The sequence below is a fragment of the Pseudonaja textilis genome, chromosome Z (genome assembly GCF_049901715.1).
Source record: "Pseudonaja textilis isolate UNSWEBS1 chromosome Z, rPseTex1.2, whole genome shotgun sequence".
Lineage (NCBI taxonomy): Eukaryota > Metazoa > Chordata > Lepidosauria > Squamata > Elapidae > Pseudonaja > Pseudonaja textilis.
Window position 1 is genome coordinate 7,498,104 of NC_142008.1, and position 24,068 is coordinate 7,522,171.

Below are 24,068 nucleotides of genomic sequence, written 5' to 3' on the forward strand. Positions count from 1 at the left end.
ATTGGGATGCTTAGCAACTGGCATGTATTTGTAACAGCTGCACTGAACCAGGGTCATGTGATCCCCCTTTGTAACCTTCTGCGAGAGCATCCATCCTTTGCACGCACCTCTGCTTCGCTAGATGCCAATCTGACATAAGCCCTGGGGAGGCGGGGAGGGAGCTGTGAGAAGATGGAAGAAACCGAAAGCAATATTTTTTTTATTTTTTATTTTTTATTTGGTTTGTCAATTGCTTACAAGATAATAGGTATTAAGTAAAAACATAGTTATGAATACATGGATACATATAAGAAAAATAAAAGAAACAATAGGACAGGGACGGTAGACATGTTGGTGCGCTTATGCACGCCCCCTACAGACCTCTGAGGAAAGGGGTGAGGTCAATAGTAGACAGTCTAAGGTTAAAGTATTCCAGACATTGACCACTCTGTTGCTGAAGTTGTATTTTCTGCAGTCAAGTTTGGTGCGATTTACCTTGAGTTTGTATCTATTTTTTGCTCTAGTGTTGTTATGGTTGAAGCTGAAGTATTCATTGACAGATAGGACATTGCAATGTATGATTTTATATACTATACTTAGATTGGACCGAAGGCGGCGTAGTTCTAGGTTTTCTAGGTCTAGAATTTTGAGTCTGGTGGCATAAGGTATTCTGCAACGAGTAGAGGAGCGGAGAACTCTTCTTGTGAAATATTTCTGGACTTTCTCAACTGTGTTAATATCAGATACGTAACATGGGTTCCAGACTGATGAGCTGTATTCGAATATTGGTCTAGCAAATGTTTTGTATGCTCTAGTTATTAGTGTAATATTACCAGAGAAAAAGCTACATAAGATTAGGTTAACAACTCTTAACGCCTTTTTGGCTATGTAGTTACAGTGGTCTCTAGCACTTAGATCATTAGAGATGAGTACTCCCAGATCCTTGACAGACTTTGGATCGTCAACAAGGTCTTGACTATTCAGCCTGTATTTTATTTTCTGGGTTTTTTTTTGCCAGTATGTAGGACAGAGCATTTATTTGTTGAGATTTAAATTTGCCATTTGTTTGACCATTCTGATACATCTTCGAGGTCTTTTTGAAGGGTAGCAGTGTTGACTGTGGTGTTGAATAGCTTTACATCATCAGCGAAGAGAAGATTCGTGCCATCGCAAGGCCACGGACCTGGGAATGGAATGTATCACCTCCTCATCTGGCCAATTGTCACGGAGACAGTTACCAAAAACATCTTCAAAACATCTAGCTGGACAATGGGGTGATAACAGGGGAGGGGGTGGACACGGACTGGGGAAGTTAACTAAGGAATATTTGTGAGCAAAGTTTTAGTTCTGGCTTTGCTCATTGTAACCACCTGGTTTTCAGTCAAAGTAAATGGAATTGAGAGGGTTTCTTTCCTAAGGGACCAAACTGGGCCAGACCTGACACCTTCCCAGCTGGTTTCCAACAAGCAAAGTCAATGAGGGGAGCCAGATTTGCTTAACGACTCCATGATTCGCTTAACAACTGCAATGATTTGCTTCATAACTGTGGCCAAAAGGTCACCAACAGAAATGTGGGGGTCGTAACTCGAGGACTACCTGTGACTTGGTCATGGAATATCAGCTGGGAACTCTTCGTCAAACAGTAAGGAAGAGCATGAATCAAAATATATCATCTTTTCATTTATTACTTCAGGGAGTTCACTTAAAAAACAGTAGGAGTAAACACGTTTAATAACAGTAATGTATCATTTTGATGCCAGACTTCAGCCTCTACCAGAAAGAGTGTGCCCATAAAAACATAAAGCATCAATGCTATTCATGAGTTCTGCTCCCAATTGTATTCAAGAGCAACTAAGCTATAAACACTTTTGATTTGCTTGTTTGATTGGCTTCTTCCAAAGGCTGAAAGTTTGCAGGTAACATACTTGTGCACTCTGAAGACCCAAGAGGAATTGATGATGTAAAGGACCCCTTCCTGCAGATCTTAACACACCCCTTTAGAACACATCCCTAATGGGAAAGGCCTCTCTAAGCGGTTTACAGAGTCAGCATATAGTATCCAATAATCTGGGTCCTCATTTTAATAACCTTGGAAAGATGAGAGGTCAACCTTGAGGTGGTGAGAATTGAACTCCTGGCAGTCAGCAGAATTAGCCTGTAGGACTGCATTTTAACACTGCACTATCGTGGCTTTTAAAGTGGAATATGTGTAAAATTTTAATTTAAAAAAATTCTTTGACATTCCCAATGTTTTATCTTCTTCAAACCTTTCTGAGCCTAAATCAGAAGTTCTATTTTTTATCTTTCCAAGAAGTACAAAGTGGTTTCCAAATGCAAGAACCCTTTGTTAAATACAGAAATGGAAATATGGAAAGGAAAAAGATAAAACTAAGCAATAATTTCTGGATGAATAATTTATCTGAGGTTTCATGAATTACATATAGCTGATATGTTTAAGTATTTACCTTGCTTTGATCACATGGATTAAAAAGCTGTATTCACGTAACTTACAAAATCTTTGTTTGTTTAATTATTAAATCACAATGCATTGGGCATGCAAAACATATTAAGTCATAAATCTTGATTAGCTAACAATAAGGGCTGGTGCTAGGTTGTGTAGCTTGGCCTAAAACCAAAAAAATGATTCTTTTCAAGCATGATTCCCTAAGAATTCTTTTCAGCAAGAGTTTGTCAGAATGAAATGGAATTCCAGCAACTAAAAAAGTAATCCAGTTAGAAACTATCCAATCCCATGCACATTAGGGTCAAGATTTTATTTGTTTTTTTTATTATTATTATCCTTTCTATGACCCAAAGAACACCCTCTTCACTGAGAAACTTGCATTTGGTTGTTTATTAGTTGTTTATTAGTTTTAGAATCAACAATTACAGCCAGGTTCACACAAGACACTATGCCAAAGCTAAAGAAACCATACTGTGGCATATAGCCTGTTTCAGGCCAACAAATAGTTCCAACTTTGCATCTTTAATTGTTGCACTCACAACTTATGTCTTATGCCTCTTTTCTACATTTTCTTACATTCTCCAGATAACCTTTCATTGTTTCAAATCCCATCCTTCGTGTATTGCTATCTGGCATCTGTATTCACAGAACAAATTCACAAATTCATGCTTGCTAGCTTATTTCAGAAATGTTTATCCCACTTGAATTTTAAATTGGGTCACACTTCATGAAAACAAATTTCAGGTCAATAGGACCAGCATGAAATGAAACGTAAAAAGTAACCATAAATTTGATTCTCCTTAAAGCACAACCCATATTATCACTTGTTTGTTATTCGCTGAAATACATACTGTAAAGCCAGGGTATATTTCCCTGATGCACTGTTTCCTCAATCCAATATTCTAGAGTCACTGGGACACACTAAAATCTCAACTGACCACAAGTGCTATGGATTTGCATACAATTCACGCTACAGAAAGAAGATTGGCTGATTTATGGGTGAAAGACAACGCCCAAATCCTAGAGATCAGGAGGAAGCTAAAAAGGGGGGGGAGGGGCTTTGCTATCTTGGGGTGGAGAATATTTTCATAGAAATAAAGGAGTCAGAGGCTGATGCTCTCTAGATGTAGCTATTGCTGAATCTTGAAATATGGGACTATTTCAAGCAAACCCTAGCTTAACTGTTTTAACATTGAGATTTTGATTATGTGCATTTTAAAATTGAAAATTTTGGTTGGGATAGAGTAGAGTAGAGTAGAGTAGAGTAGAGTAGAGTAGAGTAGAGTAGAGTAGAGTAGAGTAGAGTAGAAGAGAAGAGAAGAGAACAGAACAGAATTCTTTATTGGCCAAGTGTGACTGGACACACAAGGATTTTGGTGCAAATGGTCTCAGTATACATAAAAGAAAAGATACATTTGTCAAGAGTCAAGAATCATCAGGTGCAACACTTAATGATAGTCACAGGGTACAATAAGCAATCAAATAATACTAGGAAACAGTCTATATAAATTGTAAGGATACAAGCTATAAAGTTACAATTATGTGCCATCGGTTCGTTTTTGACTCTTAGCAAGGCAGATTTTCTCCATGATGATCGGTCCCTAGCTTGGTCTTTCAGGTTTATCAATTGTATGGAGGTAGTCCTCGGCTTACAACCACAATTGAGCCCAAAATTTCCACTGCTAGGCAAGACAGTTGTTAAGTGAGTTGTGCCCCGTTTTACAATCTTTTTTTTGCCATGTTTGTTAAATGAATCATTGCAGTTAAGTGAATCATGCAGGTTGTTAAGCAAATCTGGCTTCCCCCATTGACTTTGCATGAATGTCATGCCCCTGTTGGAATCTGATTCGAAGGGGGAGGCTGAGCAGCTGACAGGGAGTGGGAGTGTGGCTCCGTTGGCTGTGGAAGAAACTGGGGAAGGGCACAGGCCAGCTGGGCAGAGCAGGGAAGAGGAGAGCAAGGGAGAGGGAATTCTGAGGGAGACTCAGGCCCACCCCCTCTTCATCCTAGGGCATGCAGGGAGGAACGGAGAAGGGAGCAAGGTGAGTTGCATGGCTTACGGGGAGGAAAGGGCCCTGATTCCCGTCATTAGCTGCAGCTGGGAACACAGTGTTTAAAAAGGGAAGCTGCAAACAGCAAAGTTGCTGGGAGCAAACCATGAATTGTCTGGTATCCTCGAGGCTTATCTGGGTTCCTGGCGTCTTCCCAGCTGTGTGTGTTTTGCTGGGCTTTCACGTCTGCAATTCCTTCTCCTGCCCTGTCCAGTTAATTACTGCAGCATGGTTTGTGTGGATTTCTATTTACTGTTTGTATGTACTTTGTTTTCGGACTGAATTTCCTCCACTTAAAGACTGTTCTTGGGAGAGTTTTTTCTCCAGCCAAAGGTAACTTGGACATTGGGAATAAAGTTGGAGGTATTAAAGGGACACTTCTTATTTGACTGTGTCGCTTTTTTGCCATGCCCCAGGTCATCAGTTGGGACTTTGCATAATGTGTCCAAAGTAGCATCATTTGAGCTGGTCATTTGTGCCTCTAGTAAGAACTTTTGAGCTAAGACTGAAAAGATACAGATAGATTCCTCTTTGAAGCTGAAATTCAGTATGGCTTGTAACTATATTTCCCAGTGCCTATATTTTAAACATTAGATCTGTGCAAATTTATTGTGAAGAGAAAAATATGATGGGAGCTGCACATAGCGACTATTGTGAACAGCTTAAAGTATCTGCGTCTTTTCTTGGATTCACTTGGTTGCCTTTAGTTAATAGTTCATCCTGTTTGGTTTGGTTCAACATATTCAGTTCAACGTGTCCCGGACATGTGTTTGATGCATGTACCAATAGAGAGAATATTTGTAGCTCAGGACTGAAACAAGGAGTCCTTAGTACTCTCTAAGTTTGGTTGTTTCTTTGCAGATATTTCATTACTCAAACTAGGTATCATCAGTGCTAGTAAGGAGTGGGGTTTGCTCTCAATTTATATTCTAGTGGCTTCACCTGTCAGTGTTGGTGGGGGTAGTTTTTGAAGCCATTTGGTTGGGCCGTTTACTGTTCACTTAAGTGTAAATTCCCTGATTGTGGTATTGTTTGCTTCTTGATTATTGATGTGACATTAATCTTTGTGTTAATCTCTACTCACCTGGGAGTTGATTGCTGGTGCTGAGATGTTTTCATCTTTTTGTTCCTTTTCAGCTTGTTGATTATCTCTCTTGAATGGTATGTAGATATTGTTTATGTCTATGTGCCTGTTGAAGGCCTATTTGTCAGACTGCCAAGCTTCTAGGAATTCTCTAGTGGCTTGATCCAGATCCAGGACGCTTATAGTTTCTCAGCAGAAACATTTGGGTTATGAAACGTCTGCAAGGAAACAATCAAGCTCATTGAGCACCCAGGATCAGAGGCAGGTACAGTTATCCTTTGACTAGATTTGTCTTTCAGATCTAGCTCTTTACATATCCCTATTATACATTTTGAAAAGATGTTTCCCCTGACTTTGGCTTAGCGTCATGTGTGAGCTAAGCCATTTGTGGCTTAGCTCACACATGACACTATTCAACAAACTACTGCTGAGGAACCATGCCTCAATCATGTGTGAACACAGAGAATAGGCTGGTGGGGGTGTATCTGCTAATTACCAATATCTTGGTCACTCAACAGCTTGGTCGCTGAACAGTGAGGCAGGCTCAGCAGTGCCTATGTTTTCTGTGTCTCATGAGAAAAGTTATGTCTTCTTTCCCCTGTCCTTACTACTTTCTATATAAAGGGACGATAGAGAGCCTCCTGTCACATTGCATTACCGTTTGGTTTGGAAGCATGACTGCTTCGGACAGGAAGGCAGTGCAGAGGGTGGTGAGGATGGCAAAAAAGATCATTTGTAGTTCACTTTCTTCTATCCAGGACATGGCATATAAGCGATGCTAGAGCAAGGTCCACAGGATTTTCTGGGACACATCCTTCCTCTTCATGACCTGTTTTCCTTCTTGCCTTCTCGGAGGAGGCTTCGCGGTACCTGAAGCAGAACATCTCTAGATTCCATCACAGTTTTGTTTCATACAGCATCAACCTTGTGAACTTTCAAGTTTCCTCTTTCCGCAACATATTCAAAATGGACTCTGTGTGTGTGTGTGTGTGTGTGTGTGTGTGTGTGTGTGTATTTCTTAAGTTTTCGCAGGTACTTACATGTATGATATTCAGCTTTGTTCGGGTATTTTCCCACGTCATTATAGTTGTGCTTTTAAAGTTGTAGCAACGTTTCGGCAGAATCTCATCTGCCATCATCAGGCTTCTGTATTCTGTATAATGACGTTGGAAAATACCCGAACAAAACTGAATACCATACATATAAATACCTGCGAAAACTTAAGAAAACAAATATATACATACACATACATGCACATGCACATGCACACACACACACACACATATACATGTGTAAGTGTGTGTGTGTATGTATGTATGGTTCAGATATATATTTATGTATATAGCATGTGCATATGTGTGTATGTTTGTGCAATATACACTTTCTCTTGAGAGCAGTCAACAGAATTTAATTTTTAATGTGGGCTTTAATGTGTTTGCAATAAAAACAGTGACAACAAAGTTACCTTATCTATTTAACTGAACTGTGGGGTAAGGATCACTCTGCAAAAGAAACACTTTAGTGAAAAAGAAAATAATAACAATTACTTCTGGCACCTTTCAAGCTAAGGTGCACAATGTCCTCTGTATACATAATGATAACATTGTGGTTAGCAGTCTCTAATGTATCTAGACTGTGCTGAAATTCACTAAGTAATATTCTGGCTCATCAGAAAAGTCCAGAAGGCAATAAAAGCCAAATGCTGAGTGAATTGGGCAATGTCTAAGAATATTTTGGAACATAAGCCATCATTGATGTTGTTGACTCATTTCTTACCTCATCCAACTTTTCTTAAGGTGCCAATGAACTATGCTATGAAAAAAAACCCCACAAATGGAACAAGGGAAGAAGCTCAGATTTTGTATCAATGGTTCAGAAGAAACAAAAACAGATTTAGTTTTTGCCCTGTTCCTCAGGTGGCATTGCTATATTTCTAGAGGGGCACCCAAACTTAACTTCCAGAGATATTATAATCCTCACATCTTTTTCTCTGTGCTAATTCCTTACTGGTACAGAATTGCTTTTCCCCCTTAGTTATTGTTAATTCTTGTCTTTACAGGTAGCATTTCACTTAGTGACCAAAGTTACAACAATACCGAAAAAAGTCATTTATGACCATTTTTCATACTTATAACCATTGGCTTGCTTCCCTCCTTCTTTTACTCTTTTGGTGACTCCGGTTCTGATTAGAATAAGTGGCTCTCAATAAAAATTATATCAAGTTAATGTTTTCAGAAATAAGTGGCAGTTTTTAAATGGCTTGATCATCATCTAATCGCAATTTTAATGGGATATAATTATGGTCAACACTGCTATGATTCAAAGTTCTGAGTTTGATGTTACAATTCTGAGCTTATTTAACAGGGAGAGGCTTTGTGAAGACAGTTCTAACTTACAACCATTTGTTTAGTAACTATACAATTTACAGTGGCACTGAAAAAGTGACCTATAACCAGTCCTTTAATTCTCTCTATGCTGTTCTTATTTTAGCTTTGCCTGATTAGAAAGTAGAAATAATGACACACGCACACCCTCAGCTTTTGCTGAGGTGGGGGTCGAAACAAGACTAAAAGTGGCCCAGAACAGTTTGAATAGCACCTCCTGTTTACAGTCTGCATTATTTGGATCTCAGCACTTAATTTCATTCATTTCAGGACCTCCTGAAGAAATGCAATTGATGTCTTCCCAGTGTCCCTTTTATTTGCTTCGCTTTTTAATTCTGAACAATGGTTATAGGGTATTATCAAGGGGAATTGTTCTCTGAAAGTTAAAATAAGGGGTCAAGGGTATCCATAGGGAGGGGTCAAAAAGTCAAGATGGCAGTCATAATGGTGTGATCAGACCCTTTTGTGCATTAAAAGTATACATGGCTTCAATTGTACAGTTATGGCCATCTTGATTCTCTTCCCTGTGGGCACTGCAAAAAACGAGTTTTTTGAGAGAGAGGGAAAGATTTCATAAATCTATCAAAGTGCTTACAATTTGCACTGTGATTATTTAATTACATATTACTTCCACAGCTGTCTTTTCAAAATTTCAGTCACAGGATGTTAACAACCACCCCTTGATAACCCTTACGATACTAAAATATTCATCTGCTGGAGGGCCACCAGAAAAATATCACTCTTGCCTTTATAGGTGAGTTGTGCAGGTTGGTGGGTGGCTTGGCGTGCACAAACCGCCCAGGGGAGGAGTATCTGTTCCTATCTCTTTTCCTGCTGCACCTGTAGACGAAAAGGAAATTGCGGCGCGCACATATATCTCCGCCCCTGAAAGCCTTTCCGAGCTCCCGGCGTGACTAGACTGTCAAAACCAACCCGGCTTTGTTTTGGAGAGCAGCAGGCTGGGGAATCGCGACGCGGCGCGGGGATGCTGCGGGAACACTAGTTCCTGGGCTCGCGGCTTGAGCAGACGGCGCAGGCCGTGCGAGGAAGCCTGTGAACCCGAGCTGGGCGCGCTAATGCCGCTGTGGCAAAGGGCGAAAGTGATTCGGGGTCGCGCCTCGGGTATTGGGGAGGTGAGGGTGGGGGGAAGAGTTCCGGAAATGAAGCAGAAAAAAGGCGGTTCAGGGATGAGTGTGCCAAACGCTCAGATCGGAGGCTGGAATGGGAAGGAGAGAGGATAGCTGAGCCGCAGCTGGAGGGGGAGCCCGTTGGGGAGGGGTGGTTTTTGGGAGGGGGTAAAGACCAGGCGCACGCGCCGGGGCGTGAGAAACCCCCACGCTGCCTCCCCGCGCGAGGAGTTGCAGGCGACGGGGGCAGCTGATTCGGAGGCAGCCCCCGAACGAGCGCAACCATGGAAACAGAACGGGTGTCTCATAGTAACCTGTAAGAAGAGCGGGATTGACACTGATCCGTCCATCTCCGACGGATGCCCTGCTTCCTGTGTTAGCGCCCGGTCAACCAGGGACCTCCACGTGAGGAAGGGAAGCCGTTGCCCTAAAAGGAGTCTGTGTGCGCCCACCAAAACCCGCCTGCGAGACTGCTGTCCCCGCCTCTGCCCTGTCCATAAACTATCTCCGTGCGCGCCCCTCGCCAATTCCCTGCCTTCCCACAAGTTTTGGCCCCAAACATTAAAAGCAAGACACGCGTTAAGCCGCGAAGTGACTGAGCCAAGTCTCACAGATTCTCACGACAATAACAACCCTCTCGCCGCCTTACGAGAACAATGCGTGTGCTTGCACTGGGTTGTGCCGAAACGGGGTGAGCAGGGCGGGTGATGTGTGGCGAAGCTGTTTCCGTCCTCTATTTACCTCCCAGACAGTTCTCGCTGTGGAAGGCAGCGAGAACTGGAAAACGAGGGTACCGGCTCCTGTTTTTTTTCTCATCCTTCCAAAAGGTTTTCCAAAACGGTGAGAAGACGACCAGAAGAGTGCCAGCAGCCCCCTAAAAATTTGTAGCGCCTTTTTAAAAAGGGCGTCGACTTAAAAATAAAATAAAATAAAACAAGAGGGGAATCATAACTCCCTTTACTCCTCCCCTCCTGTCACTCCCTCCCCCCTTAAAAAAACACATCTCGCAAGTGTAAAAAAGGCAGCTTCCAGACTAAAGTGACCCAGCCGGCGGACTATTAAGTATTGTAGTAAGGTTGCTTGGAAGGAGATTGCCAGGCGCGCGCTTTCCTTTCCTCCACCAGCGCCCCCAACCCAACCAACATGAAGGAAAAGGCGATGATTAAAACTGCCAAAATGCAAGGCAACATGATGGTAAGTAGCCGGCGGTAGCGGCGGCATAACTCCGGAGTGCCTTTCCTCGGCGTTCGTTCTTCCCCGAGCAAGGACGCGCTTTATAAGCCTTCGCCACCAGAAGGGCGCGATCCGGACTGAGCGCGGCGTCGCCCCTGCGTGCGGAGCTCCCCGCGCCGATCCCTTAGTCGGGTTTACCGGCCCGCCCAGCGCAATTGGGACAAGCTTCGGCCGGTGCTCGCATGTGGCTGAGGGCTGAGGAAGAGGGAAGGATGGCGTGCAGGGATAAGTGACGACCTTAGAATCGGGACGCGTCCGGGCTCGCGCGCTTGCCACCGCCCGCTGTCCCCTGCATTTCCTGCCCTTTGCTCAGAGAAATAGCGGATTTGGCTAGGAGGAAGAAGGGGGAGGGGGTTTCGCGGTTAGTTGCAAGGGTAGTGGGATGTTTGCAAAAAAGAAAGAAAACAAAGAAAAGGTGACGAAAAGTCTGGATTTGACCAGCTGGAAAAGCGGAGGGGCTGCACCTCTCCTAGCCAACTTTGATAACTTGCTCGCTGGCCTCCATGCACCCGGGGTGGATTGCTCAGACCCCTTTTTCTGCCCCCTCTGCTTTCTTTTCCTAGGAACAATGGACCTCTTTTCTCCCCCCTCCCTTTTTTTTGGGGTGCATTTGTAAAAAACCAAAACAAAATATGCTGATCATCCCCCAGGTAATACCGGATGCCATTTTGGAGGAAACATGTTTCCTTGGCCTTCTCGCTTTGGTCGCCGGCAAAGCCTTGGTGCGAACGCGCGTTTTGTGGCGGTCGTGGGGTGGGGGTGGGGGAATATTTGCTCCTGCTTGGTATTACTGGGAGAAGCTGACCCAGCGATGGCGATTTGTGCGCTTGGGACTGAGCTCACAGAGAGCTCGGCGCGGAGTGGCACGTGATGGTGGGGGAAATGTCCTTTTTCAGAAAAATAATAATGTTCGCCGTCTGCACCCAGGACTTCTTAGCACCTGTTTGGTAGGTGATTTTGCACGCCTCTTGGGAGTCGTTTTTATTTGAACTGTAGGGAGGGAGCAACAGCTGACGCCTGTCACTCTTGTGATATATTTAAAAACAGCAACTCTCGTACCGCTCATTCTTTCACCCCGGCTTTATATGGGTGACTCACTGCCGCTTTCCTTTTCTGTCGGGAGGATCCACTGCTGGTTTTTGTCACAATTGAACTCCTTGCCCCCCCCTCACCCTTTCTTGAATAAGAAGGTGACTTATGAATTTAAGGGGAGGACCAATCGAATAGCAACGCTCTACAAGCAGTTTAAAAATGGAATTGTTGCTATCCAATACCTAGTTAAACCATCAAAGGGAACATAAAATTAGTTGAATCCTCTGCACTTTCTCTGTTAGATGCTCTCCTAGAAGTTCACTGTCATTACAACATGAAAGGAAGTGAGGCCAAAAGAACTATTTAGGGACAGAAGGTATGGCTGGCCTTCAATTAATCTAATTGGTGTGTACAGTACAGGTTCACCCATAGAACACTATGACCTATTTATCTTTTATAGATCTATTCCCTTAGATATAATAAATTGGTTTTGTTTCTTGCCTTTTATAAGAAAAACCCTCCATATTTTCTTTAGCGAGAACTTTTTAACAAAGTTACTGTAAGTTTCTATAGCATAGAATAGATCCATAGACTAGGGAAAAGGGGAATATAAACTTTAGACATAGCTGTACAGTGAGAAACACATAGAAGTAGATTAGTTTGTCATTGAATTTGATGCTAAAATTGGCTTTACTCCACAAAGCCATTAATTCTAGTTGTCCAATTTGAAATCTTGGGATATTCTGAATGCAGATTGCCTGGTATGTGATAGCAGTCTGTTGAGTCATGGGCCCTGGGACACTTACCTGAAAGAGCATTCCTAATTCATTTATCTTTGCTTTTTCAGCTGAATGTTGTCATGTAAAGAGACACGCAAATGATCAATTGGCAAAACTGTTTAACTGACAACAGTGATTCAGAAGTATAGAATAAAACTGTTGATTACAGGATGTGAGGGTCAAACAGATTGTAATGTTTGCAGAAGAACACGGAATACTTTCTTTTGGAGGGGGGAAACCCCTCTTGATATTTGGAAAACATATGACAAACCTATTGCCTGACTAGATATATTTGCAAAAATGTTTTTTACCTGTCTAAATCCCCACTCCCCCTGTTTAATTTAAAGAGGATATACTTCACCATAGAATTAAAGAACATTTCTGGGTTCCCCTAAATTCTTATGTTTTTGTTTTATTTGATTCTGAACTTGTATTCTCCTGTTGCATATTTATAAAATTTCTCATTTTAGGAGACAAACATTGGCCTGTATTTCCGGTAGTTGTTATAACCCCTTTATTGTTATGGTTTTAAAAATAAATGATGTACACACGTTCATAGCAGTATGTTTATTTGTTATGACTTGCTTACCAACAGTGCTTCATTTGCTAATGGGCTGATAAACGTATAAAATACAAATTAAAAATAAAATATCTGTATTCTCTTTAGCAATCAATAATGCATCCATTTTTCTTTTTAGAGTCTTAGGAATATTGAAATATTTCACTCAGGTATATAAAACAGCAACACTTTTGAGTGATATGTCTTTCGTAGGTTAGCATTCTAACAAGTGTCCAGATAATAATATATGTTTATTTTTCTCTAGAAAGTTCTTTGTAAATGTGCTGTTTCATTCTTAGTGCCTATAAGATAACCTGTGAACATTCATCATCATGCTATGTGTGAATACTTTATCACTGTTCTGCTGAAACCTAATATTTTGCTAACTTTAGCTAAATCAACATTTTGGGGGAAATAGTTTTGGAATATGTAGATATTAAGCCTCAGCTTACCAAGCCACATAGCACTAAATCTCAGATCTCCAGATACGTGACCTATTATTCATAATTTGGCATAATTTGGTGGAAGATTTGCAGACATGACTTGGTTAGGTTAGAGCCTTTATTCCATAAGAATGAAACACTGATAGAAGGGAATATTTGCAACTCAGGGTTGAATTGTGGGGTCTTTGGTACTCTGAGCTTGGTTGTTTTCTTACAGATGTTTCATGACCCAATTAGGTAACATCTTCAGTGTTGGAGAGAGTGGGATTTCTTTCTGTTTATATACTAGTGGCTTGCCTTGTCAGTGTTGATGGGAGTATTCTTGGTGATTCCATGATTAAACTGTTGTTTATGGTTAGTCCGTTTATCTAAGTTGGTAGTTTCATACAGTAAATAAATCTCACTTCCTTCTAAGACTGATGATGTTACATAGTTGGGTAATGAAACGTATGTATGTAAGAAAACAACCAAGCTCAGAGAGCACCACACACCCCAGAAAAATGAAACATTAAGCATATCAGAAGATTTCCCATCTGAAATGTCAACCTTGCTATGTAAGATCATGTTCCATTGTTTAAACCAATGTTTCTCAACCTTAGCAATTTTATGATGTATGAATTTCAACTCCCAGAATTCTTCTGGCATGCTGGCTGGGGAATTCTGGGAGTAGAAGTCCACACCTTGTAAAGGTGCTAAGGCTGAGAAACCTTCCAGGCCTTTTCTATTGTCTTTTAAATCAGGGGTCTCCAGCCTTGGCAACTTTAAGGCTTGTGGACTTCAACTCTTAGAATTCCTCACCCTGGCTTGAAGAATTCTGGGAGTTGAAGTCCACAAGTCTTAAAGTTGCCAAGGTTGGAGACCTCTGTCTTAAATTAACAAATATTAACTCAGTTTTTTTGGTAGCAGCTGGAATGTTTTCCACAACATTTTCCTTTAGCTTTGCCAAAATTTAGTCCTTATCATGCTTTTAGTTAGAATAAAAGAACTGAAATGGAAATGGGCTGGTCCCATAGCGAGAAGAACTGATGGCAGATAGACCAAAGCAATCATAGAATGAAAACTGTAAAATTTTCAGCAATTCTTAGCACCAGCCCATTTTTTCAACTGTATGTTTTGGTAAATGGCAAACATTTTATACAGTAAGAGGTGGTAGGGTTATCTAACTTCACGTTATTTAACTGAAAATGGTTGTCATATGAACTCTTCTGCATAGTTCAACAATACAAGTTAAAATAGTTAGGATAATTCTACCCAGTAAAGCACATGAAATACTGTGTGCATAAATAATGATTCCATCTGTATCACAAAAGGACTAAATCATTATAGTAATAAAATGAAAATCCAATAGATTGCTTCTGAGTAAGTCTATGTAAGCATTAGCAATATCATTAGTTCTTGGGAATCCATCATCATTCCCATATTTTGCTTTTAGTGAGCCCCTGTGTCTTGTAGGTAAATACAATCTATGTATAAATTGGGGCAGAGATGAGAGAGTTCAACTATGAAAACTGAACCAAAGAAACCAAGTGCCAAAGAGTTTATTGTACAAATCACATTTCTGATGCCCACAGTTAAACTAAATGAGTATGTTTAAATAACAGTACATTTATTAAGTGTATGTACCACCTGACTCCCAAGTGGTATATATGGCTTATGGTTGTCAAAACATTTATAAATAAAGAACAATAGGAAAACACACATACAAACAACGCATCCAAAAAATAATAATGGCAAAGAAAATAAACCAGGCTGGGTGGAAGAAAGGAAAAAGGAAGGAGGGCGGAAAGAGATAGAAAGAAAGGGAGAAAAAAAGGAAGGAAGGAAGGAAAGAAAGAAAGAAAAAAGAAAAAAAACAGATCATCCTCTCCAAAGACGGTCTTTAGCAGACTCTCGCAAAGAGTCTTTAAGCATTTAAGCATTTCAAAAATCAGCATAGTAGAAGCCATTCAAATCTCAGGGCCAACTTCATTCAACAATGACTAAAATTCTACAGGTCTATGCCATCTTGTTCTCCACAGGGACATAAGGGAGAACACGTACAATTATATGTTGATATCATGATATATGCAACTTTGATGTCATTCTTGAGTTCTGTGGGGTTCCATGTTTCCATAAATTTCTGTAGGGTATGGGCAAGATGACAACAGGCAATGGTGCAATTGAACTTCTGCTTCTTTTCTACATACGTTACACATATAAAACAGGTAGAAGACCTTCAGTGATATCATCATAGCTGCCTTCTTGGCATTCTTCACCCTACCCTTTAGATATCCCACCAATGTTTCTTTAAGTTGATGTCTTGACCAGAGATCTTCCACACTGGAAAATGCTAAATTTTCTCACTTTTAGAGTTCTGTTTATTTTAGTTAAAACCAGATACAAAATCATTAATCAGATCATTTTAGCAACTTTTGTAATGGTCGTGATGATATAAAATATGTTGAACGCTTATTTGACACTTCAATGCCAACGTTTCTTTAAGAGACCACATGGTAGAAAGGATTGGACCTAAACAGCCAAGGTTATCTGTATTATAAATACAGATGCATGAGTAGGTAATCTCAGCAGAGAAATACCTGCTTATTTTAATCTACAGTTTTTGTCAATAAACCTTTCCAGTTAATTCAATTCACTATTATGCACTCTCTTTATTCTTTTTTTTCTTTTATGTTCTGTCTGTTCATTAGTTCTAGTTAGTTTTTATACTTTAATTTTCAAGAAACTATTTTAAAAATAAAATAAAATACCTTGCCTGGTAACTGGGGTTAAACTTCCCACAGAGTTTGAAAGTCTGTAAGAATCAATATTCCTGGTGTCTTTTTACCTTGTAATTATTCATCCAATTAAAAAAATTATATTAACTTGATTTAATAGTGTGCCTTTGTAAGATATTTAATGACTCATGACATGCCTTGCTACATTTATCTATTTATAGAAGCTTTGATTTCTTATTTTATTGATATTGCTGTACAAAGATGAAATGATTTTTCCCCACTCAAAATTCTGGGGTATATAGTGATGAAATGAAAGTTCTGTAAAGCTTCTCTCTGTAGAAAAGCAGTATTTAGTCCATCTGTCTTGGCAATTGTGTTCTCCATAATGATGTATTTTATTTGCCCAGACATGCAAGGACTGTTAATACAGTATTTTCAACCTGACTCTGGATGCTAGAGAATTCAACGATTGGATTCTTATTTTTTAAAAGGTTTGATCAACCTAAAGAAATGGGCATTTATAAATCCCAAAGTTAAATGATTTGTTTTAGATTGCCTTAGAACAGGGGCGATCAACTTCGAATACGTAGACTTCAACTCCGATCATTCCTTGGCCAGCCATGCTGACCAGGGAATTGTGGGAATTGAAGTTCACAAGTCTTAAAGTTGCAAGGTTGGACACCCTTTCCTTAGAGGTATTGCCTATGAAAACTAGATTTTAACTCAATTAACTCAACATATTTTTTTCTGCATCATATTGCTATGATGTAATATCCCCTTTAGTTAGTTAGCTTTCTGATTTAAAACAAGCTTTAACTGGTAATTTAGTAATTGAATCATGAACTATCAAGATAGAGAGGGAGGGAGGGAGATGTATACTGAGATTTTTATATGAACTCATTTGAATTTTCATAAAGCAAGTTCTCAAATCTGCTAGAAGAAAACTATTAAAATATTAATCAGGTTTATTGGTTTTCTTATTAGTTCTCTGAACTAATTAGTTTTATTTATTAGTTCTCTGAAAATTTTACAAAACCTTCCCATTCATATTTTGACTAATTAGACCTATTATAGCTTTATGGTAATTTGTAGTAAACATTGTATTTCTTATTTACCTTATTCATCCATTCTTAGTTTTTGTTTATAGCTGGTGGTTTTAATTTAAAAGTTTCTGTAAAGTTGCAAATGAACAGCATGGTACAAATCTATTGCACTTGAGCATCTTTAATATTTATGAACTAGTCATCGACTAGACAAAACAAGATTGGTATATGCAATAAACCTGAATGCCTTATAAAACATAAAATTGAGCATTAATACCTAGGTTTTTGTTAGGCATATTCAGAACAGCTAAGTTCATTAAAGTACACATCCTCAGTTTACTGGTTGGACAGTTTAGCGCTTATTTATGAAACTGCAGGTTTTCAGAATTTTGAAAATGGAAAGAGAAAAAGATGAAATTGTTTTTGATGAAAGAAACATAAAAATATAAACTGTCATAAAAAATGACAGTCTTATCTGGTTTACAAAATAGATGGATGGAAGGATAGATAGATAGATAGATAGATAGATAGATAGATAGATAGATAGATAGATAGATAGATAGATAGATAGATAGATAGATAGATGATAGACAGACAGATTCCCAAATATTTATAACTCAGTGTATAAGAAAGACAATGGCTTTTGTACTGCAACTACTTATTTAAAACATCTATATAGCTTCCTATCTTATAACCTATTCTGAGTGGCTCTCAAAAAGCAGCATAAAATCATAGTAAAACTGGAAAACCAAACACATTAAACCATTAAAAACTAGATAGATGATAGATAGGCAGACAGATTAACATTAGCAGTAGAAGGCACCTACCAGTACCTTGAGGATAATTTTCATGAGGTTTAGAAGTCCTAGCTGGTTTCTCTTCAGTCCAGCCTTTTCTAACTTGGGCAGACAGGTAGCCCTTGACTTTTGACCTTAATTGTGATGACTTGCCCATCAACAGTCATAAGTCATGACAATCATAAAGTGGGTCGCTCACATAACCAATTCGGTTTTGCAAGTTTTCTCTGTCCATCAACCAGTTTTTGTCAAAAAAGGTAAAACATGATCACAAGACCATAGGATGCTGCAAAAAGCCTTGAGTGCCAGCTAGTTGCCAAGCACACAACATGCAGTCAAGTCACCAGCTATCAAACTTTGGAACCAAGTTGTAAATAGCCTCAGTGAGATCCATCATAACTTTAAACAAACTAAGGTACTGGTCATAAGTTAAGGACCCCTGCATTCCAGATCTCTGAACTTTATCTCCCAAGTTGTTCATGGATGGCGATGGGAATTCTAGAAGTCAAATCTTACATATTTAGAAGAAGGCTAGATTTGTTCATTCCAATGGACAATTGTTTATGTCGGTGCTCCTCAACCATAGCATTGCTGGCTGGTGAATTCTGGGAGTTGAAGTCCACCTGTCTTAAAGTTGCTAAGGTTGAGAAACAATGCTTTATATTAACATTCTTCCATTTCACCCTTTTCTTTTCCTCTGGCCTTTCAGTTAAATGCTTCCTGTTCTCTTCAGCTCTTCTTTGTGTCTTGCTATTTAGATTATTCAGCTTTGTCAGCATTACTATCTTCTTTTAATTTAAGTAGTGGATTCTGTGGGAATAACTTAGGTAATAAAATGCTTCAGACAGGAAGAACTTTTTCTACATTCTGTCTTTTGGTCATTTGATGGCCTTTCTAATTGCTTTTAATAGGTTTTGATGTCCTCTCCGTTCATATTCAGGCCAGTACGCTTGGCAAGAGAGCATAATATCACTTTTCCCTTTACAATTCCTTGTGCAATTGGAAGAGCCTAAGGTTAGAATCTTGGCTAATCTAATCTGTTATAAAACATGTCTGTTAGGAAAGAGGAGGTAGATGTAATTTGTGAAGACAAGATGGAAAAAAAATCCCTATGTGATTGAACAATACCCTTACTGACACCTTGTGAAAATCAATGAGCTAGGTTTGGAGGAAAGGTTCTATCATTATCTAATTTATGTAATTGTATCCATTTAAACAAGCTATTAACATGGCATGTTAAGGTGGTTTTACTGACATAAACAGACTTAATTTGACTCAGAATTTAGCTTTAACATTCTGTGCTCTTTTCATTTGAATGCATCTCTTACTTGATAGTTAGGGATGTGTCACTTATTAAGATGGAGCATGCATTGATGGCTGCTTTTTCTAAGCTGTGGTAGGCAGTTTGTGGCCTCATTCAGCCCTTTCTGCCACTTCGCTTGTGACCCCTTTGCACTCCAAGCCTGGACTGCTGAAACTGCCGATTTTTCATCCAAACCTGTGCAACATTTGGAGTTTGGAAAGATGGGGTTGCTGCGTGCATAATAGTAATTTGTCTTTGACAATCCCCTTGTTCTTATTTCCATGCTTAAACTCCCTAATGAGCTAAAAGCAAATCAACCATTCCTCCTCTGGTGATTTCCTTTTCCATGTCACCAGATGGCATCCAGAAGCTTCCCAGAAGATCAGGCTGCTTAGTTGCAACTCCTGACCCCTCAAAAGTTGCTCACTGTTGTGCTAAGTCATGCTGTGGATCTGCCAACATCTTCCTTTCTTTCTCGCCCTTAGTATCGTGTGGAGAAACCACTGCAAATCCATAGTAGATGGCTGGTAGAAAGTGGTGAATTTGACTGATGGGTTATCTTATTTAGATGCCAGTTTGGTCTAATGATTAAGGCAAGAAACTGGGATAGTGTGAGTTTTAGTCCTACATCAGGTGTGAAAGTCAAATAAGGTGACCTTGGGCCAGTCATTTTCTCTCGGCGCCAACCCAGGTCCCCGGGTTTTGTTATGGGGAAAATAGGAGGTGGAAGGTACGATGGATATGTTCACCGCGTTGAATTATATGTAAAAATAATTATAAATAAATAAATTCAGCACAAATGAGAAGAAATATTGGGAAAATCCATTAAAGAAACTTCATCTCATAAAATTTTCCTATAGTTATAACAGACAAACGCTTTCTGAAATTGATGTATTTCTTTGATCTTGCCAATTGAATAAATCTTGAAACGATCCCATTATGGTTTATTGCAGGTGTGGTTTTGAGACGTAGGTGGGAGCCATTGTGACCGCTTGGATAATGTTGCTTTGACAAATGTACCCCTTTCCTTCTACCAGATCTGTCGCTATCACAATCCCATATTGCATGTACCATGCTAGTAGCCCTGGAAATCATATCCAGGCTGCAATATACCTCCTTGGTGCTAACAATACTATATGAATCAAAAAGGTATACTACTTTTAAAAATTAAATTTGAATCCTGAATCAGCTAGCAGTGATGATGTTACCTAGTTTGGTAATGAAACATCTACAAGAAAACCAACAAGCTTAGAAAGCATCAAGGGCCTCACAAGAACCTGAATGGAAAACCAAAAAAAAAAAACCCTTATTTTTGAATTACCTAAAAGAACATGGGAGTAAAGAAATGCAAACTAGTTTAGAGTTTCATCCAATATTATATTGGATGTTTCTTTTCAATGTTTGCAAAGGGAATGGAAATTTTTTTTAAAAGTTCCCTCAATCAAGTGATTTTGTTTTCAATTTGGTATAATGCCAATCAGCCCAGGAAACGAAGGACTGATTGTGATGATTATGGAGCAACAAGTCAGTGTTGGAAAATAAGAGGAGGAAGGAGTAATAGATACGTTTGCCACATTGAGTTGTTTATGAAAATAAAACATTGGATATCATGATTATTTCTTATTTATTTATTTGATTTGTCAAATGCTTACGAGATAATAGGTATAAGTATAAACATGAGTAAGAATACAGGAAATAGGTATGAATAAATGGGGACAATAGGACAGGGATGGTAGGCACGATGGTGCACTTATGCACGCCCCTTACAGACCTCTTCGGAATGGGGTGAGGTCAATAGTGGATAGTTTGAGGTTAAAGGTGTGAGGCTAGAGGATGTAACAACAGAAATAGTGCATTCCAGGCATTATCCACTCTGTTGATGAAGTCGTACTTTCTGCAATCAAGTTTGGAACAATTTACATTGAGTTTATATCTGTTGTGTGCTCTTGTATTGTTGTGGTTGAAGCTGAAGTGGTCATTGACTGGTAGGACATTGTAACAGATAATTTTGTGCACTACACTTAAGTCCAACTGTAGGCGGTATAGTTCAAGGTTGTCCAAGCCCAAAATTTCAAGCCTGGTGATGTAGCGTATTCTGTTGTGAGCAGAGAAATGTAGAATGATGTTATCCATTCAGTTGTGGGTGACTCTGTGGACCAGGTCTTTCTACATTAGGGCTGTCAAACTTGTGGCCCGTGGGCTGAATGCGTCACGTGCTGGCCATGCCCACAGCCGGTTTAGCGAAGGGGGGAAAAGTGACAATACGTCACGTGATGCCGCCATGACAATACAAGTTTGACACCTCTGCTCTACATCTTCCGATCTTGCACTGCTTCTTTGAGGTGTCCCTTGTTCTGGCTGGTGTCAGCTTTGATGGGCGGCCTGGTTTCCTTTTACTGCTAACTCTTCCAAACACAATTACTTTCTCCAGTGAATTCCCCTACATGACACGGCCAAAATAATTGAGACGCAATAAACTTTTAGAGTCACAGAGTCAAGTCTTCTCCAGGAAGATCGTTCCCATTATGGTCCTTCAGATCTCCCAACAGGGTACTGTCAACACTATGATTGAATTCATCTTCCTTCCTGACATTTTAGATGTTTCGGAAGAAGTAGGTCTTTGCATAATGCCTCTGAAGTGTAATAATTTGAGCCTGGCCATTTGTGCCATGAGTGAGAAAAAAGGCTGATGCAAAAGTGCTAAATGCAGACTATAAACTATTATGTGCATATAAATTTAAACCACACTCATTTAGTGTTTATTATGAACCATTCAAACCCTGTATTTTGTTTCTTAAAGTGATTTTCTGCCTATCTTGCCATGGGATCAATCTAAGTACCATCGTTCACAACAATAAAAAGGAAGAGATGGGGAGGGGGAGTGTAAAGAGAACAGAAGTAAAATAGTAGAAATAAATAAATATTTATTTACTTATTTATTTAGGTGTATACCTACAAAAAAAAATGGAATATCCTTTATGTTTGGATGTAACTTCCCATAGAACTGCTGCTCTAGTTAAGATGTAGAAATGGAAATGGAATATTGGAAATTAATACATATTCTTTATCAGGCAGGCTTTCTATAAGAAATAAAAGAGCTACATTTCTCTTACGAGTGAAACATATTATTTTTTCTTGCTTCAGGAATGAAAGCTTAATTATGAGCATGTTAATGTTTGTTAATACAAGTAATCCCAGATTTAAGGTTATAAGAGCCTAGAATTACAGTCATAAGTTTCTGAGGTCATTAAATCATTCTCCACCAGCACTATGCTCAATTTTATGATCTTTTTGTGGCAGTCATTCAGCAAATAGCATTAGCGAAAGCGTTTAGACTTATATCCCACTTCACAGTGCTTTACAGGCTTTTCTAAGCGGTTTACAGAGTCAGCCTATTGCCCCCAACAATCTGGGTCCTCATTTTACTCACTTCGGAAGGATGGAAGGCTGAGTCAACCTGGAATGCTATAGGTTGTTAAACAAACACAGTAAACATTAAATAAACAGCCCAGTCGTTAAGCAAATCCAAATCCATTTTATCCAAAGGGCATTTTTTGCTGGAAACCAGAAGTAAACATTGGAAACATAAAAAAAATCGTAGTCACAGGATTGTGGGATGCTATAAACAGCTGTAAATGGAAACTAGTTGCCTGGTGTCCAAAATGTGAACACATAACAATGGTGGGAAGGGGTGTAACCATCAGAACTTTAAAACCAACTTTTAAGTATAAGAGTTGTAAATTTGCACATTGTAAATTGTAAATTTGAACAGTTGCTATGTGACCGGTTATTAAGTAAGGACTATCTGTACTTGGTTATAATATTCTACAGAGGCTGAACCTTTGTAAATAATTGTTTCCTCCTATACATCACATTAGAATAATATTTTGCTGGGAAACGTTGCCCTTCCCAACTGTGCATCTCTACAATTTGCACTGTGGTTTTGATTTTTTTCCAAATACATAGAAACTAGATTTTAAAAAGGTTTTAAAGCAATGTATGATAATAATTGTTTTCAGACCACCACAAACAATGCTTTGTAATGCTCCAGTCCTTCCTCTCCCAAAATACAAGTATTTGCTTTTATTAGGAATTGCAGCACTTCTAATATCTCAAACAAAAAGCTGTACAGTAGGAACTACCACAGTGTCCAAAGCTATCTCTGGACTCTATTATTCATTTTTTGTTTGCACCATCTATCACTCTGATGCTTTTTAAAGTAAAATCTTTGTCTAAAAAGTGTGCTGTCTGAAATTTGTGAGAAGGAAATCCACAGAAACAAGGAAAAAAAGAGGAAGAAAAAATATAGCTGACTTTCATTCGTATCTACTTAGACATATTCCATTGGGCCATGAGTACTAAAGAATTGTGCTAAATTTCCAAGGCGGGAAAAAAAGACTATTTGGTATTGGTCCCAATATTTTCAGTATTGGAAAAACATCTCATTATTATGCATATCAGCCTCATGAGTGAGATCAGACATGGAAATCAGCTTCCCAGGAAGGCAAAAATTACTCTTGTTGTGCTGGCTGTAATAATAGAATCTTGCAAATCTAATTGTGCTAAATTTCATCCCTTTGTATTTCAGTGAATTAAGGTGTCTGCCCGAGCTGCTTCCAAATATGCTAACTGAATAAGTGTTAGCACTGTTATATACTACACTGATGAGACCACATTTGAAATATTGCATCCAGTTTTTGTCACTGAAGTGCAGAGAAGGGTAACAAAAATGATATAGTGGGTTGAACGGCAAGACACAAGATGAACTGGGCATGTATAGTCTAACAAAGAAAAGGATTGGGCTAACTTGATAGCATCATCCAATATTTGAGGGGCTGTCACAGAGAAGTGGGGTCTGACTTATTCACCAAAGCAACTGAGAGAAGGATAAGAAGTAATGGATGGAAGATTATTAAAGAGAGACCCAAAACAAGGAAAAATTTGCTGACAGCAAGAACAGCTAATCGGTGGAACGGCTTATCTTCAGTGATGGTTGGTGCTCCATCACTTGAGATTTTTAAGAAGAAACTGGACAGCCACTTGTCTGAAATGGTATAGGGCAGTGGCCCCCAACCC

At 39.4% G+C, this 24,068-nt stretch overlaps 1 protein-coding gene across 2 annotated transcripts in view; it reads left to right on the plus strand.

Annotated features, from left to right (window-relative positions):
- DPP6 (dipeptidyl peptidase like 6) overlaps positions 1 to 24,068 on the plus strand; it is a 539,989-nt gene that overhangs the window by 59,703 nt on the left and 456,218 nt on the right. Inside the window, exon 1 of one of the 2 annotated variants that reach the window (XM_087917829.1) lies at positions 10,175 to 10,283. The exons of the other annotated variant lie outside the window; for it this stretch is intronic. Within the exon in view, the coding sequence (XP_087773955.1) occupies positions 10,233 to 10,283 (51 nt within the window). The 5' untranslated portion in view covers positions 10,175 to 10,232. Of the gene's footprint in view, positions 1 to 10,174; positions 10,284 to 24,068 lie in introns of those variants that run through there. 2 annotated transcript variants of the gene reach the window in all.